This window comes from Natator depressus, chromosome 3 (genome assembly GCF_965152275.1).
Source record: "Natator depressus isolate rNatDep1 chromosome 3, rNatDep2.hap1, whole genome shotgun sequence".
In the NCBI taxonomy this organism is placed as follows: Eukaryota; Metazoa; Chordata; order Testudines; family Cheloniidae; genus Natator; species Natator depressus.
In genome coordinates this window covers 171,780,011-171,799,140 of record NC_134236.1, presented here as the reverse complement: position 1 = coordinate 171,799,140, position 19,130 = coordinate 171,780,011, and the positions used below count along the sequence as shown (strand labels likewise).

At 40.0% G+C, this 19,130-nt stretch overlaps 1 protein-coding gene across 1 annotated transcript in view; it reads right to left on the bottom strand.

Annotated features, from left to right (window-relative positions):
• MTA3 (metastasis associated 1 family member 3) overlaps positions 1-19,130 on the bottom strand; it is a 259,662-nt gene that overhangs the window by 42,082 nt on the left and 198,450 nt on the right. The window contains exon 17 of the mRNA XM_074949344.1: positions 6,255-6,286. Within this exon, the coding sequence (XP_074805445.1) occupies positions 6,255-6,286 (32 nt within the window). The remainder of the gene's footprint in view (positions 1-6,254; positions 6,287-19,130) is intronic.

Genomic DNA, 19,130 nt, shown 5'->3' with positions numbered 1-19,130 from the left:
ACCACTACAAGAGGTGACCGAGTCATACCACAAACTATTGGACTTTCTACACACCTCTGAATTGTCCACAGTAGTCCTCCCTATTAAGAGGCCCTCTTGGACCCTGCCAAATTCATATGGCAGATCCCGGCATCAGTCCCGCCAATATGCAAGAGGGCCGATATAAAATATTACATGCCAGCGAAAGACACGGAATTTATCTTCTCCCACCCAGCCCACAGTACTGAGTAGAAGCGAGTCCGGTGTGTCAGACACCAAAAGGTCTGTCACGTACTAGAAGTCCAGAGATGCCGCAGTCATCAGTACTGGTAGCAGTGCTGAGATGTCTGCATCGAAGGACTTGGCCATGCCATCCTGGCTTGCTGATGATGGTACCAACATCAATGTCCCCACAGAAGGAGCCTTCCACAGGTGGATTCTTTCATTTTCTTGTGCCCAGTCAGCACCCATGATTCCTTTCCTGTGCCCTTCGGGTCCTTAGGGAGCCCAACATGTTCTGTCGGGGCAGTCCCATGAGAGCTCTGGGTGACGGATTTAGATGGCTTCGGTGCCATCAGTACCAATGATATCGAGCAAGCCGAAAATTGGTTTTGGCTCGGTTGGGGCTCGATGTGGAGACTCGTGGCCCTTTTCTTAGAGGCCTTGTGAGAATGGCGTATGGTTGAGTTCTTAGGCTCATCACCGTCCATAGATGTAGAGGGTTGCCATGAGGATTCCCACCTTCTGGAGTCTTGGTGCAGCACTGAGGCTGGTTGTAGAGCCACTTCCATTAGGAGAAGCTTTAGTTTCAGTTCTCTCTCCTTTCTACGTTTGGGTTTCAATGGTTGGCATAAACCACACTTCTGTGGGATGTGGTTTTCTCCCAGGCAGCGGAGGCACTGAGATTGTTAGTCAGTCACTCAGGTATATTCTTTGCAACTGAGACATTTCTTGAAGCCCAGTGAACTGGGCATATCCTGTCCAGGGGGGATTCTCAGATGGGGGGTGGGGGCGAGGGAGGGTCAAAGAAAAATGAAGTAAAGGGTTATTATTTTAGCTAAATAAATAAATGAAACAAAGGAGTGAAAAAGAAAAGGGAGCTCTAAAAGATTACAGAAATAATCAGATATTCTATAGAAGGTAACAATCCGCTAACAGACAGCTAAAGCTCCATCTCTAACCAGGGGTGGTTGAGAAGGAACTGAGGAGGGTTCACTGCGCAATGCTGGTTAGCCTCTTGGCTGACCACAAGGAGGGGGCAGAGCATGCGTGGGCCAAATAGACACTGCTACCAAAATTCTCCGATCAGCAGCACAGGGATGCAGATACATCTACAGTGAAGCCCCAAGAGGGACACTACTCAAAGAAGAATTAATGCATTTGGGTCTGATCCAAAACCCATTGAAATCAATGGCAATCTTTCTAGTGTCTTCGATAGGCTTTTGATCAGGCACTTGGTGTTGTGGAGAGAGGGCATGTGGCCACATCTTTCCCACAGTGCAAATCCTCTGCTAAATAATCATAGATCGGTGTAGGCACCAGTCTGCTTGAGTTCCACTCAAAGGCAAAGGTGCATGGCTAGAATTTCAAAGCACTATGCAATGGTTGCCACACAAAACTTATCAGGTAGGTGCATGATTTCCCCATTTCTACAGGAAAATTCTTACAGGCTCATTGAGTACAACATTCCCTTTCAGAAAGGAGTGAAGTGGCAATGTATTTCTGTCTGATAAGACTCCTCCTTCCCGCAGCAGCAGCCCCAGTCTAAAATTACTTGCAAAATCATCAGCTCAAATGCAAGTTTTTTTAATGTACAAGCTCTGCTAGATAAAAAACCAGTGAGCACCGCCCACCTTCTCTTAAAGTAACAATTTAAAGGCTTCTTATGGCTGGGAAAGCATGGGAATGAACATTCTATTATTACTATTTGTTCTGTGGTGGCACATATGGGCCCTAATTGAGATCAAAGCTCTATTATGCAAACGTAGTAAGATACAGCCCCTACCCCAAACAGATTACATCTAAGACCCCAAATTCAGGAAAGCACATATGTATGTGGTTAACTTTAAGCACTTGCTTAAGTCCCATTGGAGTCATTCTGGAATGAAGCTCATGTCTCCTGGAATCTAACGGGGCCCAGAGGAATTAACAAGAGAGGTATTTTATGGGAGGAGTCACCTGGGAACCAGTTCGGGCCAGCCAGCCACCTCCTTGCACACCTAGTATTGGCATCTCCTTCACTGGTGTTTGAGTGCTACTGAGACAGAGAGCTGTGAATTCAGAGATCTGGCTTTTCAGACAGTTTTATACAAATGAATTTAATTGTGCATTTATCACTTCTTAATTTCTTGGGCCACATGTAAGAGGAATGAAAGTTTTGGATTTTATGCCACTGACAGACTTCAGTTTAGTATTATTTATTTATTTACAGGCTTCTCTATGATGCTCCTCAGCATAACCATCTGAATACCAACCAGTCATGAATGTATCCACACACTCACAGTACCCATGTGAGGCAGGGACCTCTTATAGTCCCCATTTTACTGACGGGGAATTTGAGCAACAGAGATTAAAGAACTTTCTGTAGGCCACACAGGAAGCCTATGTAGAAGTTTAGAAAAGAGCCCACATCTCTTGATTTACAGTCCAGTCCCTTAGCTACAAGAGCATCATCCTCAGTTCAAATCAAGGCTAGATGTATATCTAAGAGAGATGCTATAGCTCAAAAAGAAGTTATAAGATTGATGCAGAAATTCACAGGTGAGCTTCTCTGATTTGTGATATTCAGGAGGTCAGACTAGATGATCATAAGGGTCCCTCCTTCTGGTCTTACAGTCTATGACTCTATGAAATCCTGTAATCCTTTCCCACTCCTTGGCCAAAAAAATAAAATAAAAATAAAAAAATCCCACTAAGTTAGCAGCCTCTTAGCCCGATACAAAAGCATTTACAGCCCATCTTGAAAAGGAATCATAGTGCAAAGAAGCTTTTTTAGTGCAGAAAGAAAAATAAGCAGAAAAGAGCAGGCGTGCTCAGGTGTGTGTGATACCAACCCATGTTAATTGGTTTAATTCAACATTGACCAAATTACATTGAAGACAAAATAAAGCACAACAGCAGTTCTGTCAAATTTAGAATCAGAGATTGGTTCTGCTTTGAAACAGTTGGGCTACTCACATCTGTCACAAAACAATTTTCAACTCTTAGAATTGTTTATATACTCTGTGCACTGACACTGATTGTGTAAGGCAAATGTTTAAAGAGGGCACAGTTTGGCCCCCTATGATGTAGGCACAAATGATAGGTGGTTAAAAAATGGAATACTATTATTTGTGCCTGCAATTTATTGACTGCTGTTGAACATCCATGAATTATATGACTAAAATAGGTCTGTTATAATGTTGAATGTACAGACTAACATCCCACTGAATGACAGAGATCCGATAATGAAAAGGTTGATGACTTTCTGAACAATCAGTGCTATTTCTATGCTCAAACACTGCATAGTACATAGCCACTTTGTAGGAATTATACAAAAGCCTTAAGTTCTCTGGATAAACTGAGCTTTTAAAGCACTGTTTTAAAATGGAGCTCTCTTTGTCAATATCTCTTACACCAGTAGTTTAGCTACTGAAAGAGAATGACCCAGATGATTGTCCTTAGGACAATAAGGAAAGCTGTTGTTTATGCCGGAAATGGTTTAGAAAACATTAATATAAACAAATTCCTTTATATCATTTAATCACTCCTAGTTCCTGACTGTACAAACAAGGGTTTGAAACAAAGAACAAATATGTGGACACTGTAATCTTTAAGCACAAATGAAATATATGTTGCGGGTTTCAACATTATTAAGGCTCCATGGGAATTTTAAGAGAAAAAAGGAAAAGCCCACTCTATTCCTCATTGGATTTGACTTAAACATAAATTTGCTGTCCTCAGATAAATGGAGGTCAGATTTAATGCCTTTATTTATGGCATTTCACTGACTACAAATGCAATTTAACAGCAGATAGATTTATTTTGACTTGGCAAGAGAAAAGCCTCCTCAAATTAAAGCAGGTTAGCCATTATTCAGACTTGTTTGCCATTGTATTTCTGCCATTCAATTGACTTACGACCACACACCAACTTTATATTGTATTATGCTTATAACTACCATAATCATTCAAAAGAGCTGGAATTTAGTACAGAATAGTAATTCAGTGCAGTAGCTGTTTAAATATAGCTCATGATAGTATGTGTTTTACTGTATATGCATATACTGTATTATATGAATGAAGACTCTTATTTTCATATAGTTTCCTAATGTACAGAAACGGGAATGATAAATTCTCTGTCTATGGTGTTGTATTCTCTCTACTCATTGCAGGCTCTGAGGTTTTCCTTTTCTCATTCATTTATGTTTTTAATTACAAAAATGAGTAGATTTGTTGCTGGATCATTTTCACATTCTTTTAATAGCATATCAGTTGTTAATCTTATTTTCATTTATTTAAAGACTGCTAGAATGGACAGCTACTGCATATTGCTTTGAATGGGGCACATTAATCTGGATGTTGTAATCTGTACAATGATTTGTAAACAGTCAAAATTGCTGTGTATTTCTGATTCTCGGCAGATATGCATGAGACATTAATGTTAGGTACAGTAAAATATTCTTACAGGAATTTAAATAGGCTTCTTTACTCCAAAATGTGGCCAAAATTCATATGGTAAAGAGGACACTGATATGTTATTGAAACACAGCATTTCTATAACTATAACAATTAGAGACTAAGAAAATAAGGTCTTTGATTTTTCTCCAGTCTCATTCCCAATATGGAGATATCCTGAAATCATATGCAAGGCCTGGGCCCATATCAAGTAACAGTTAGTAAGAAAAAGACTAAGGTAGGATGTTCAAATACACTCAGCATTGGCCTAGCTTTGCTCCTGACTTCAGTGCAAGCAGAGCTGGACCAATGCTGAGCAATTCTGAACATCCCTCCCTAATTTTATGGGAGAGATATCTCTAGTTGACTTAATCCTAGAATCACGTTTTAAAGGCGTACTTCTAAAATCATTTATCTTTAAAACTCTTCTCTCTGCATAGACACGCACACAATTACAAGCGTGATAGACCTTTTAAATTCTTTAAAAACAAGGAGTACAGCATATCCTGTATGGCGAGGCAGTAGGGCTTACCTATAGGCTGCTAAATGAATTGGAGATTTGTGTCTCTCTGCAATCAGTTATCCATTTGAATTGGAGTTTTAGTGATTATGTTGATTGCAAATGCACTGAAGTGACATTAATGCTAAGTTAACCAGGTAGATTCTTCATGTAGGAATTTACATGTCCCTTATATATGAGGTAAGTGATATATTGGAAAGGCGTATGATGAATTGCACAGCCACATGATTAACAAATGTAACCTGTGGCCACATTATCTGCCCATTAATCCATCCCCTGGGGACTTATTCTAACATTCCGCACTTTGAGCTGCTTCAAACAGCCACTTCCTCCTGCCAAAAATGACATTTCTCCAGCCTGAGGCCCAGGAGGGTTATAAATCATTCCCGGTTGAGAGTAAGATTTGCTTTAAAAACCTCAATTAAATTTTTCACTCTCATAATCCCATAATGGAAGTTTCATACATTTGGGAAGAGAATATCCCTAGCTCCCCAGTGGGATCCACTATAATAGATCTAAAAATATGAGATTATGAGAAAAGAGAAATTATTTTAGGTCGTTGCATTTATTGGTTGTAATATTTCTCTCCCTCCGAGTCCTGAACAGTTAAACTCGTGGTAAAAAACCCAGGTAGCTGGTTTCACAGGCGGAGGGATACAAGAAATAATTCAAATATATTTTTGAACCCTATAAAGCTTTCTTAACTAGTTGCTCTGTGACATACATGACATATGTAAGATGCATGTAGGGGGAGATAGTTTGGAATCATCGGTATAACACAATCAGACCTTCTCCACTCATGAGTAATGTGACCATTCCAAACGAGGAGTGATAGAACCTTCACTGTACATCATTGTGTATTCCCTATATTTATACACACACAACTATTCTTTTTCAGTGTCTTGAAAAACAGTCAATATCTTTCTTTTTTTTCTAGGTTGCCAGTGGATAGTGGTACCCCAAAGTCAAATCTTTCTTCTACAATACCACAATATTATATTAACAGAGATATCATACACTAGCAGCCTACAACATTGTGGTTCTCAGTTCAGCTTTCCAAACTTAAAAGGAAAAAAAAAATAGAGCTCCTGGAGACTTACCATTATTGTTCTTGTTGTATGACTTGGGGTTTCTGAAAAACAACACAATACATTAGTACATTATCTCTACACTTTCAAAACCCCCACAAGTTATTTGTATAAACTCTAAGATTCCTGAAAGGTCTCTCAGCTATTGTTGCCCAACTGCCATGGTGCTAGGCACATTAGAACTACACAGACTGGAAGAGTTCTCAGGAACTGGGCATGAATATTACCATTAACAATATAAGGCAGATTTGCAGTATATTCCATTTTTTTTTCTCTTTCATCAACTCTCTATGTGAAAAATAAAGCAATTGTTCATCATTGAAAAGTATTCATCCTCCACCTTGCAAAAGTTGGGAATTTTACTTTCTTTTTTCGGTTTGATTTTGTTGATCATGCTGTGTGACATCATAACGAGAAACCATGCTCCATAAATATACAACAATATGTAACACAATTCTATTGTTCCTGTGATTAAAAAAAAACACAAACAAAAAACAATTAGGAAACAAGACGAACCTTTTCCTGAATGTTTTGAAATGGATTCCAACTTTTAAATTTACCAAGTAGACTATAATCACATATTTCAAGGGCTGGATGCTAGTCTCATTTATGCCGGTATAAAGCAGGAACCACTCAACTGAAATCAACAAATTTACACTGGTGTAAAATTGGATCAGAATCAGGCCCAGTGTTATTGTGTGCCCCATCCTGCTCCTATTAGAGTTAATGCGAGCTGGCCCATCCTACTTTGTTTTAAATTAGCATAATCTCCAAATTACAGTTGTGTTGTATTATGCCACAATGCAGTTTGCAATTGAACACTCGCATACAATTTAGAATTTGGGAAGCACAGGTTGCTAGGGGTCTCTAAAATGAACACCATCACCACTGTCTAGTTCGTGGACCCCTCTGAGTGAAACCTTTCGTTGAATGCCGAGCAACACCACCAAATAGCTGGAGCCTGTACAGTTCTTAACAGAGTGACATCTCACAATGGCAGACCCATGATTCCACAAGAAAAGAAAAATAAATCTTGTCAGTCTGGATCAAACAGGTTCTTTATAAGATTTGTGAGACAGCTGATGGTGATTTAACCTGGACGTAATGATTATCCTTGTGCCAGTCCAAACAATAATAATTACTGGGACCTTGCCTATGCTGACATTACTCTGACTGAGGAGCAGTCACACTCTTTTGGATAGGACTACATGGTGTGAGTGAGGGGGGTGGTCACCATCCCTGCATGACGACTATGAAGATTGAGGTTTGTGTACATTTCTTTTCATCCTGGAGACAGTTTTCAGGAGTTCGCCTTCTAACAAAACACTGCTAAGGAATGTTGATTTTTAAAATCATATTCTTTACGGTTCTGTTAAGAATTCATGTCAAATGGGCTACACTGAATCCATCAGAAATGGCCTGAATTAAGGGGAAATGCAGAAGACATGCTGCCCCTTGGGTTGCACTGGAGATGTTCCTAGATATGCTAGTGGGAGGGTGTGGGAAGACAGGGATTAATTTGGGACACGAATTTTCAGAGTCCAACTTACTTCCAGTTCTGCTTGTTGACATGTACAGACGGTGGAACCATGACATTACCTTCTCCCTTCCCTGGCCAGTTTCTTCCAGGGGAAGCATCTCAGGTGCATACCTGACACTCCCTTAACAGTGACTGTGATTGTAGGGAGCTCTTATGTGGCTTGAGTTGGGGGGGTTTACTCCTTATTACTGCCCTGCACAGCTGCATAAAGCTAGGGCACTGTCTAAGCCCATAATTTTTAGGAAATGACAAATAAAATGGGGGGAGGGGAAAGTGCATCCCTAAATATGAGGTGGTTTAAACTTTTGTGCTTGCTATAAAGAAAGACAACTACTTACAGATCCTAATACAGAACAAAGGTTACTTAAAGCCATGTTTCATACAGCAGCATGCACAGTATTAATAGAGCTCTAAACATTAAGAAGTCTGTAGATAGATTTTTCATAAATTCAACAGAATAATGAGCTGACACTTCACTTTCGTTTTTGCTTTGAAATGTAGAGACGACAGCACATTTTGACAGCTGCTTTTTATGCAAGGCCTAGGAGACCGGGCTATATAAGCTGTAGTAGGGTAAAAAAAATCCAGGCTGGCTGCATTTTCAAAGGAGTCGAAGGATGATAGCTGCCTAAATTCCATTGAATTTCAATGGGATTTGGGTATCCAGTTCCTTTCGGCCCCTTTGAGAAGCTCAGCTTCAATAAATAAAAAGCTGTTTCTGCCATGGCATGGTATTTCATGAGGTCTTGACTTAAAGTGTCACCTTTTGGCACTGCACTAGTAGTTTGTTATGCTTTATATCAGGCCAATTGGTTCCTTTGAAACTGTCATTATGAATTAAGTAAAATGCCAAATGTACTGGCAAAGTACAATAATAATGGAACGTACTGTACAAAAAGGTACCAATCACGTTCTAGTATTGTTAACTCCAAACGTTAAAAAAATCACATGTCAGGCCCCAAAGATCGTGCGATTAGCTTAAAAGCATGAGATTTTAAAAAAATGTTTGGGTTTCTTTCTATTTACCCTCTGGTTTTTGCACCTATATAGGGCGCCCTCAGGTCACATTTTCAAGATTTTCTCCACCACCCTGAGGGCTAGAAACTCACTTTAAAAAGCTGGTTTCAGAGTAACAGCCGTGTTAGTCTGTATTCGTAAAAAGAAAAAAGAAAAGGAGTACTTGTGGCACCTTAGAGACTAACCAGTTTATTTGAGCATGAGCTTTCGTGAGCCACAGCTCACTTCATCGGATGCTATGCTCATGCTCAAATAAACTGGTTAGTCTCTAAGGTGCCACAAGTACTCCTTTTCTTTTTTCACTTTAAAAAGCTGAGATTGCCTTGCAATCAGTGTACTCCAGGAGCGAGGGTGTAAAAGAAAGACACCAAATATCAGGAGATGCACAATAAAACCATGAGTGAACTGGCAACACTGATAAATCCAGGATGGCATTTTGCTTTTTTACTGCTGCTTCAAAGTTTGTGCTCTCTGATGGTAGTTTGCTTTTTGAATCCCAAGGCTGGAAATGACTGGAGAGAGCTTACATGGATGGTTTGTTTTGTGGATGGGGTCTTTAAGGCTTGTCCAGGGATACCTAGAACAAGGTAGGTATTCATTTGTCAAGGATGTGAGTGTAAGCATAAAATAAAATAAAATAAAAGTAACAACGTTCACAAGGATTTGGCACAAAAATAAAGGGTCTGCTCCCCTTCCCATAGAAACCACTGGGGACTAAGTTGTGACTTTGCCACAAGTCCTGAATATGATATGGGGCAGTATGCTGTTGCCCAGCTTAAGGAGCAGCCTTTCTAATGGATTGTAACTGTTCCCACTTGGTCTGGGGGAGATGTACCACGAGTCAGCTCTTCACCTGGTGTAGCATACATCCCCCAGTGCAGCTGTGATGGCCAGGTGGCATCAAGGTCCCACACATTCACCTCCCCCAGCCTGCCCGCTCTCTGCCTATCTGTGCAGGAGGGGGAGCAGTGGCTCTGCAATGCTTCTTCCTCTCCTCCACACCGTTATCCATGACATGGGGAGCCAGTGCAGGGGAGTAAGGAAGTCACGATCTGGCCCATGATAATAAGGTACAGTTTGGAAAGCCTAATAAGATGGCCTAGTTGTAAGTCAAGTTTCACTATTATTGACTTTAGTAAGGGCAGTGTAATGGGGTGCACTGACCCATCCCTGGACTGGCAGGGAAAGGGTTAATTTCTTCTCTGGGCATGGCTGCAGCTGTTTGTGACCACTAGGGCACACTTGATGGCAGCCCAGAAGCAGCACCTGCTACAAAAGAGGCTGCTCACACACAGTGGCAGAGGTGTAAGGAGTAGTGGGAGGCAGGGCCTGCAGTAGAATTCAGGGAAAAGCAAATTTGCTGTGGCAGGAACCCCAAAACCCAAGACAGAGAAGACCAATCATGGAGGGCTAGAAGGATGGCTTACATATGCAGACCTGCTGAGCAGGAATGGAACATTTTTTGTTGTATTAAACCAGGCCCCAAGGGGATGAATGTTATTTGAAATGGGAGTGGAAGATGTTCCTTGGAGAATCAGAGGGCAAGCTGAGGACTGGACACCCAGGCACCAGGCAGTGCAATGGGGTAGACCAACTCTCCCACACAGAGTTTCAGAATTGTACAGAAGTTTGTGATGTTCTGATTACAATGGAACAGAACCCAAAAAAATCCAAAGAAAAAAATTAGTTAGTTTCAAACAGAAACTGAATGGGGAGCAGTTCCTCTGACAAGAAAAATACAAGAGGGAAAAAATTAGTTTCAGGTCAAAACAATTTCCGCTTTTTTGTTTTGTTCTGTTTACTTACATTTTGGGGAGTTTTTTAGCTTTTAAAAAATATGTTTTAAACAGACTTTGAAACAAAATGTTTCAAAATGAAAAATTGAAACGATTTGTTTAAAAATGTTGAAACAAACCATCTGACGGTTTCAAATTTATTTTCACTTTATTTACCCAAAAACTGCATTTTTCTGCAAATGTACTATTTGATCAAAAATGTCACCCCAGGCTAGTACGGGTTTGTTTTTGTTTGTATCTGTTAATCTTAATGCAATATCTCAAATTGCAGCAAATTAATTCAACTAATTGTGCTATCAAGGATTCAGTTTCAGTATGAAGAGAAAAAGCACAATATCTTGTTTATTTTTAGTACTATGGTTTTTTTAGTACATTGTTTCACCATGTAAAAGAAATAAAATCAACGTTTTACTCAATAAAAGCCTTTATAATCTATCATTTCATGCTACCAACCTTTTCCTACTAATCCCTCTTATTTGTCTCCAAATTTCAGTTATACTTAATGAATCAATATGGTTCTATCTTCTTACTCTTTTTATATTTTATTTATTTATTTCAGAAAGCTACGAGCTAGATAGTCCAGGAGAATAAAATTGTTTGATTTAGACTCAGACTCAGAAATGGAGACAGCAGACAGCAGCAGTACAAGCTTCAACACAGCATTCTGCAGACATGCCTCAACCATGATGTGGATGAATCATCTCTAGGAGTTTGAGAGTCACCTATTGTGACAGGGTCGGGCCAGATGGCTATAGGAGAGTAATAGAAGGCAGATATATTAGCCCCAGGCTCAGTAGGTCCCTTTTCCCTGAGTAAGGTAACAGGGAAGGTTCCAGAACAATCAGGAACCTTCTGGAGACAATTAAGACAGGCTGATTAGAACACCTGCAGGCAATCAAGAAGCTGCTAGAATCAATTAAGGAAGGCTAATCAGGGCACCTGGGTTTTAAAAGGGAGCTCACTTCAGTTTGTGGTGTGTATGTGAGGAGCTGGGAGCAAGAGGCACTACGAGCTGAGAGTGAGAACGCGGACTGTTGGAGGACTGAGGTGTACGAGCATTATCAGACACCAGGAGGAAGGTCCTATAGTGAGGATAAAGAAGGTGTTGGGAGGAGGCCATGGGGAAGTAGCCCAGGGAGTTGTAGCGGTCACACAGCTGTTCCGGGAGGCACTCTAGACAGCTGCATTCCACAGGGCCCTGGGCTGGAACCCAGAGTAGAGGGCGGGCTCCCAACTCCTGGTCAGACACAGGAGTCGTCGACCTGGACTGTGGGTTCAGAAAAACGGCCAAGCTGAGGGCTGCCGTGAAGCTCCAAGTGAGCAAATCCACCGATGAGCGCAAGACACACCAAGGTAGAGCAGGAACTTTGTCACACTATTTAAAAGCCTTCTGGTACAATTTTCAAAAAAGCGTCTGAGTAACTTATGTCCAATTTTCAAAAGGGACTTAGGAACCTAAATCACTTTTGAACATGGGCTCCTAAGTGACATGAAAATGGGACTTAGGCTCCTAAGTCATTTAGGATAAGGTTACCCTTGGCTTCTTTGCTGATTTGGCAACAAGGCTGTCAATTACCTCCAGAAGATGGTGGTTTTGTGATGTGGACACTTACCTGATATACATTGGACTGGAAAACCACCAATTCATTTCATATAGTCTCCCCAAAACAATCCGATATAGAAAAAAAGTTTTTAGTCATGACTCATCCAGGCTCGACTCAAACTGGTAATTTAAAGATGGAAGACTCCATAAGTCTATTATTTGTCTCCTGATACCTAAATATATTCTACCCTGTCATCCACCAAGATAGTGACACAATATAGAGGTGAGAACACAGCTGTCTGCTCAAATTGTATTTACTGATTATGATTATTCTCTATTATTTCATGGTTTAGATTTATTGTTTTGGCTTCCCAGGTGCAACTAGGTATGACTGAGAGGTTCCAACAGATATCTGTTTGAACTGCTTTTGTGCCAGAGTTTATTTTTACAAGGTCATGGAACAAGTGAATGCAATTTCTCTCCAATTAGAAAGTTCAACCATCTTAAAAAAACCCTAAATCTGGTGCTACAACTGTATTTAATGAAATTCACTTAATTTAAACAGAACGCCTGAAGCTTAACAACAAGCACAGGTTAAAGAGATTTTCTCTTCTCTCTTAGAAATGGAAAGAGAGGTGAGTGGATAATTAACTCAGCAAAACTGTTAGTTCATATGCAGTGTTGTAGTCATGTTGGTCTCAGGAAGGACAAGGTGGCTGAGGTAATATCTTGGAAAAGTACTTGAGGAAGAGCACTGTGTAGCTCAAAAGCTTGCCTCTCTCACCAACAAAACTTGGTCCAATGCAAGATATTACTGTACCTCACTTCCTTGTCTTTCTGCTAGTTCATACACAGTTAACATCTAAAGATGCATTATAATGCATTTTATTAAATAACACTCACTTCACTCAGATATTATAGTGACAGGAATGTATCTGCCTTTTATTTAGACATGTGCAGTTGTCTGTAAGGTTTTACATGCATAACTGGGGATTTCAATACTCTTCTAACTATTGTCTGAGATAAATCATAACCATCCACTCAATCTGACAAACAACTGAGCGTCTGAGAGGAGGCATGTTTAAATTAGGAAGGACTGATATTTGTAGTATGTAGAACACCTGCAACAGAGAATACACATGTACACAGCTGGCCTGTCTCTCCAGCCCAGAGAATAATCAATGCCACACTGAGGCAGGCCATTCATCCAGTTTTAAACCAGGCAGTCCTCTTTTTGGGTGCTTCATTCCCCTCCAGTATTCAGACAAAACTAGACACTGTTTTGTCCGGTATTGGACTGGCAATGCCTTTTTTGAAGAGCATGCCACTCTGCCCCCCGCCAGGATGACCTCGCACAGATGGTACGCGTGAGGTCATGCCAGTGGAGGGGAAGTGACGCACTCTTCAAACTGACATCCTGCACATGGCATGACTTCCTATGCATTGTGCATGTGAAGACATGCTGGCAGGGGCAAATGCTCACCAATGTGAGGGGGCCCATTCCATTCTCGGAAGTACCAGAATGTCTGATATTCCGGGAATGTGTGAGTGGCCACCCTAGCCATGCCTTGAATCTGGTTCAGGCTCTTTTTCTCAGGTCATCAGCTTTATTTCTTCCAAATAACACAAACTCAGCATATGGATTGTCCTTCCCCACAACCCAGAGTCCTCGGCAGGGGCCTATCAGTTCCTCACAGGTTCTCACTCTACCAGCCACTTGCCTGAGAGTCACCTGCTCCAGGCCCTGCCACAGGAGCACCTACTTCCTATAGCTCTCCCTACTTGACCCACGGACTTCCTGCCAGAGCCTCTCTGCTTCTGGCAGCTCTCTACGCCAACTGAGCTGCCTCCAGCCTTCACAGCAATCAGATGTTCATCAGGTAATCACATGACCCTTTGCAAAAGATCAGGCCCCAACCTCTTATTAATGGGCTAAGAACACAGACCTAACCTGCCTAACCATGTATAGCCCTAAAGCAGAGAGAGGGTCATGGGGGAGCTCGAGACAGGGGATGGGAGTACCAGGAAAGTGGTGCTGCTGGGACGCAGGCAGAGAAGCCCCAGGGCCATATGAAGTATGAAACAGGAGCGTGGGGAGTTGGTGGTGCTGGGTCAAGACAATGGATTGCAGTTCCTCTATCGTAGAGGTCAAGAGAGGATAAGTGACATCTCCAGCTGAGCAGCCAAGGAGAGGTGTGTATTTGTGCATGGATTAAAGGTTAACTTTCAACCTAAAATTATCACACATTCATTGGCAGAGGAATAAAGGGGAGTTGAGAAGTCAAAACAGACTAAAAATTATGTTTTGATTTTTTAAAATTCATTATTTCTTGGCCAATTTCATGATTTTTGATCTTTTGAGGTTGACAATACTGCAGTGGTCAATTGCTGTTCAACACAGGAATTTAATATATAATAACCCAATTAATAAAATTGACTGAAAGTGAAAAAAGATCTGTATAGTTATTTTTGTACAGACACTAAATATTCCTAGTAACATTTCCCATGCTTTGTACCATGTACTATGTGCCTGTTTTAAGCTGTGTCAGCTTATTTCTCATATGTTCTCCACTTGTTTGTTTCCTTGTGTTTTGATTGCCAGAGATACCGAAACATAACCAGAGTTACAGTACATAGGTCAAATAAAAAGCAAAGGACGGAACTATTCAACAAATAGGGATGGTGTAGAAGTATCTAACAGATTCTGGGATACTGCAAAGGCTGTTTATTAAAAAAAAAATTTTGCAAAACAGAACTGAGATTTTAGAATTAGGGGAGACGTAGATGTTCCCCACATCCTCTTTGGCAGGACTTTGAAGTTAATGCATGAACTCACTTAATCTCTCATCAGTTTAGCTAAAAGCAAGAATTTCACCAGAGGAAGTAAGGCTGACAATTAAACTACACAATTACGACAAAGAGCCCTCACTTAAATGGCAGCATTCAAAAAGACTGACATCTTACATGTGATCCATACAAATCTTTAACCTCCAAATCAGGGGAACTTGAGAAGAACAGAGTTTATCTGAAAGCTATAAATCTCACCAAATCTTTGGAGGTTAATAAAATAGGTTCGAACTTCCAGTTTCATTAACAGAAGTTTGGGAGTTTTTGAGAATTTAAATGGCAAGGTCTTAATTCTGTACTGAGAACTTCACCAGTGAGCCTCTTAGCCTACGCTGAGCCCTTGAACGGCAACTGGACTTTGCACAGGTGCAGTTGTCCACCCATGTGGTTCTCAAGGCAGAGCAAGAGCCTAATACACTTCCCAGGTCTGGCGACTTCTCTATTAATGTTTATAAAGTGTTAGTGAAAGATGTTACTTCACTTTTAACCAGAATGCTTAGACAGGCCCACAAGCAAGGGGTTTTGCCAAATTTTATGTAAAGAGCAACTATGGCCTCAATTCACAACCAGAGCAAACCTGAAGAGGAATGTGACTCTTTTCATGCGTTTTCTCTTTAAAAAATAAAAGTAAAAAAATGCTGTCAAGGATTCTTACCACCAGACTGGATAACTGCTAATAAAAATCATTCATAGAAATTGGCTGGGTTCATCTGTGGTCCTTATTTCTGCAGATAAGATGTGCATTTCCTACAGCTTAGCCTTGTCTTAAAAGCAAGTGTTTCAAGTTTATTTCCTGATTCTGAAAGAACATTTGACGGGGTTGAGTAGGTTTGAAAACTTTGGAAATGCTGCGATTTGGGAAAATTTTAAAATAGTCTCAACCTTGTTTGAAAACTAACTTCAGCAGACTTCAAGAATGGGCATTGCAAGAATGGCAGCAACTGACACTAAAAAGCCCCAATCTCTTAAAGCACAAAAAGAAACTGGGAGATGAATCTCTGTCCCCATTCGGTCTGTGATTTACAACTAACTGTGCATGCACATAAACTGATCCCCTGATACCAGAACTGCACACTTCATTCCCAGCAGACAAGCAAAATAACTTGCTGCAGATGTAACTTCAGTACTGCCAACAATTTATAAATAAAGTTGTTTTATTATCTTGGAATACTTAAGGCATAAATGGGAGCTGCTCAGTTTCCTGACGTATTCTAATTCTTCTTAGAGATGCATAGCTTTGACCCCACAGAGCTGACAAAGAAGCTGTACACTTAAGTCCTGCTCCTTTAGAATAAACTGGTTTTGAAAATAGAGTGATAAATCAAATATCTGGCCCTATGTACATACGAAACAAGGGCTACATAATCATAGATGTAAAACAATCCAATGCTAAATAGGAGAAATACTTCTGGGGTTAGCTAAAGAATCATTTCAAATCTTACATAATTTCCATAAATGTACTGCCTCCAAGCAAATTATCCACATTTTCTTCACAATTCTCAAAACAACTGGGCCCAAATGTGTATCTCCTTAGTAATTTGCTGGGCCTTTCCTAAATTAATGTCATTCTGATCACTGGAACATGGACACAAGAAAAAAAAACCCCACATACATATCATTTTCTTCAAAAACATTTACCTGGGCGATTTTTAGAAAATGATACTTTAAACCCACCACAAAAGCTGGTGATCTGATTAACATCCACATAAAATCTGAGTGAACCAAATGCTCCATTAATATCAGAATGCAAAAAACAAGTCTGGCATTTCCTGGAGCAGAGATATTCCATCTTAGTAACTAGCCCCAGAGTGTGATTCTACACCGGACCTTTCCACTGATTATATAAAAGACTTCCTAAGAAATGAAGCCAAAGAGAATGTAAAACTATTTCATTTACTGTTCTTTCTTAGGCTTGGTCTACATTAGGAATTTATGTTGATATTAATACGGCGGTCAGGGATGTAGCTTTTCCACACCCCTAAGCAACATAGTTATACTGACCTAAACTCCAGTGTAGACAGCACTATGTTGATAGTAGGGGTTCTCCCGTCAACATAGCTATCGCCTCTCGCGGAGGTGGCGTACCTTTGCCAATGGGAGAAGCTCTTCTGTCGGTGTGAGTAGCATCTTCGCTAAATCCTACAGCGCATAGCTGCACCAGTGCAACTGTGGTGCTGCAGCACTAAGTGTAGACAAGCCCATACTCTCTAACTATAGGAGCTGTATGAATATTTCAATTCCTGGAAAAGTAAATACATCTTATGAGTCTGTAGAGCAGAACAGTGAGTGCTCTTCAGTGTTACTTTTAAAATATTACACCAACCTGACACCCATATTAACAGGAATAAATTTGACTTTATAAGGGGCACAATCTAAATCCCATAAATATTATGACACCTGTAACAAACTGGACTAGCAAAAATCCAAAATGCATAAGCACATACACAAACAAAATGTGATATCACAGCATTTCCCATGGAACATTTGATTCAATTAATTCAACACCAGACGGGACTAGGTACTCCGCCATTACACACCTGATTTTGTTTTTGAAGGTAGTGTGACTTTTAGCAAGTAATGAAATAGTTAAGAGATAATTAACAGGAAATGCACTGTCGAAGAAATAATCTAGCTCAGCTGACAACCTAATCACCCAAGAAAGTACTGCAAGCAGGAACTCCAGAACTGGAATCCAGAAAACATAATCCACGAGTAATATGGTACTAAGGCTATTGTCTAACAACTGAGGTTACATGTCCTGGAACTTTATTTCCTGACAGTAATACCAATTGAAAGCAGCTATTCCAGGAATGAGGTTCTGGTTATCAGCAATTTGTTATGGAAAATAAATTGGTTGTAGTGTTTATTACTGCATATTGGTTTGAGAAAGGATTTATTTCACCAGTTATAAAGCAGAGCAGAGTATTGTAGCATAATATTTATTTTTATTAAGATTCATGCTCTCAGTAATAGAAGTAATAATAATATTAAAGTTTAAACCACATTTGTGCTGTAACATGTCATCACCACATTACATTTAGAAACCCCATCATCCACCATGGCTCTCTGTCTTTCAACCTCCAGTGATCAATCTGCAAGAGTCACATTTGCAGCATAAAATAATATTTGCACTTCACATATTTGCATTCCATGTCACAGACGTGCATTACAAAAATAAAATGTTCAAGTTTCTAATTGAAAATGAGACCTGCCAATCTGCCAATTTCCTAACTCCGTCCTGTAGTATCAGTATTTTTGCCTGTAAATGGATGGCATGATGGCTCAACGAACCACAGCACTATTCTCTAGTACCTAATGCACCATACCACTAACTCAGTATTGCAATTCAAGTCCTGTCTGTCGGTGTTTAATTCAGAAAGCAGGGAATATCTCAGAGGTCCAAAGACATAGTTCTCTAATGAAAGCCACAGAAAAGCACATAGTTAAGTATCTTTCTCACTTGGCAGGTGTATTAACATTATTAATAGAGAATGTCAGAATGCATGGGAATAGCTCCCATTCCAAAAGATAAAATAAATATCTGAAAAACAGATTGGCTAAAACAAAAAGAGACAGCAACCACCATTATACTCTAAAATTAAAGTAATACACTAGAACAATGCTAGGGAATGATCCTTATTTACTTAAGGGCAACTCACATGGCTAAGGGCTTGCAAGATCTAGCCCCTTGTCCTCATGCTTCTAATGCCTAGTCAAACCTGGAAACAAATGTACCGCTTAATTGAATCTCCTGAGAATATACTCTGTATTGGTAATATTCTTTTCACACAAAAATCAGAGAAGACAAGATTCTCCAGGTAATCAAAATACCCCTGTAAAATCTGTGAGTATGTAAATAACTGATAGTTATTAATGATTAGACTCAGGAAAAAGCTGGCTGCACATTTCAATGGAAACAACCTACATCCTTACTTCAACTAGTCTGAATTTATGAACATTACAAGTGTTTACAAAAATCTTTGTTATCAGCTAAAGTTAATTTTTCAACTCTAGAATTCTAAAAATAAGAGAAGCTAATGTCTAATGGGGAAATTTGGAAAAGCATTTTACCTTTATATCTTTTTGTCTTTATTACTAGGGATGAAATAGGAAAACAGGATCTTGGTTCTTGCTGGTTATTTTCC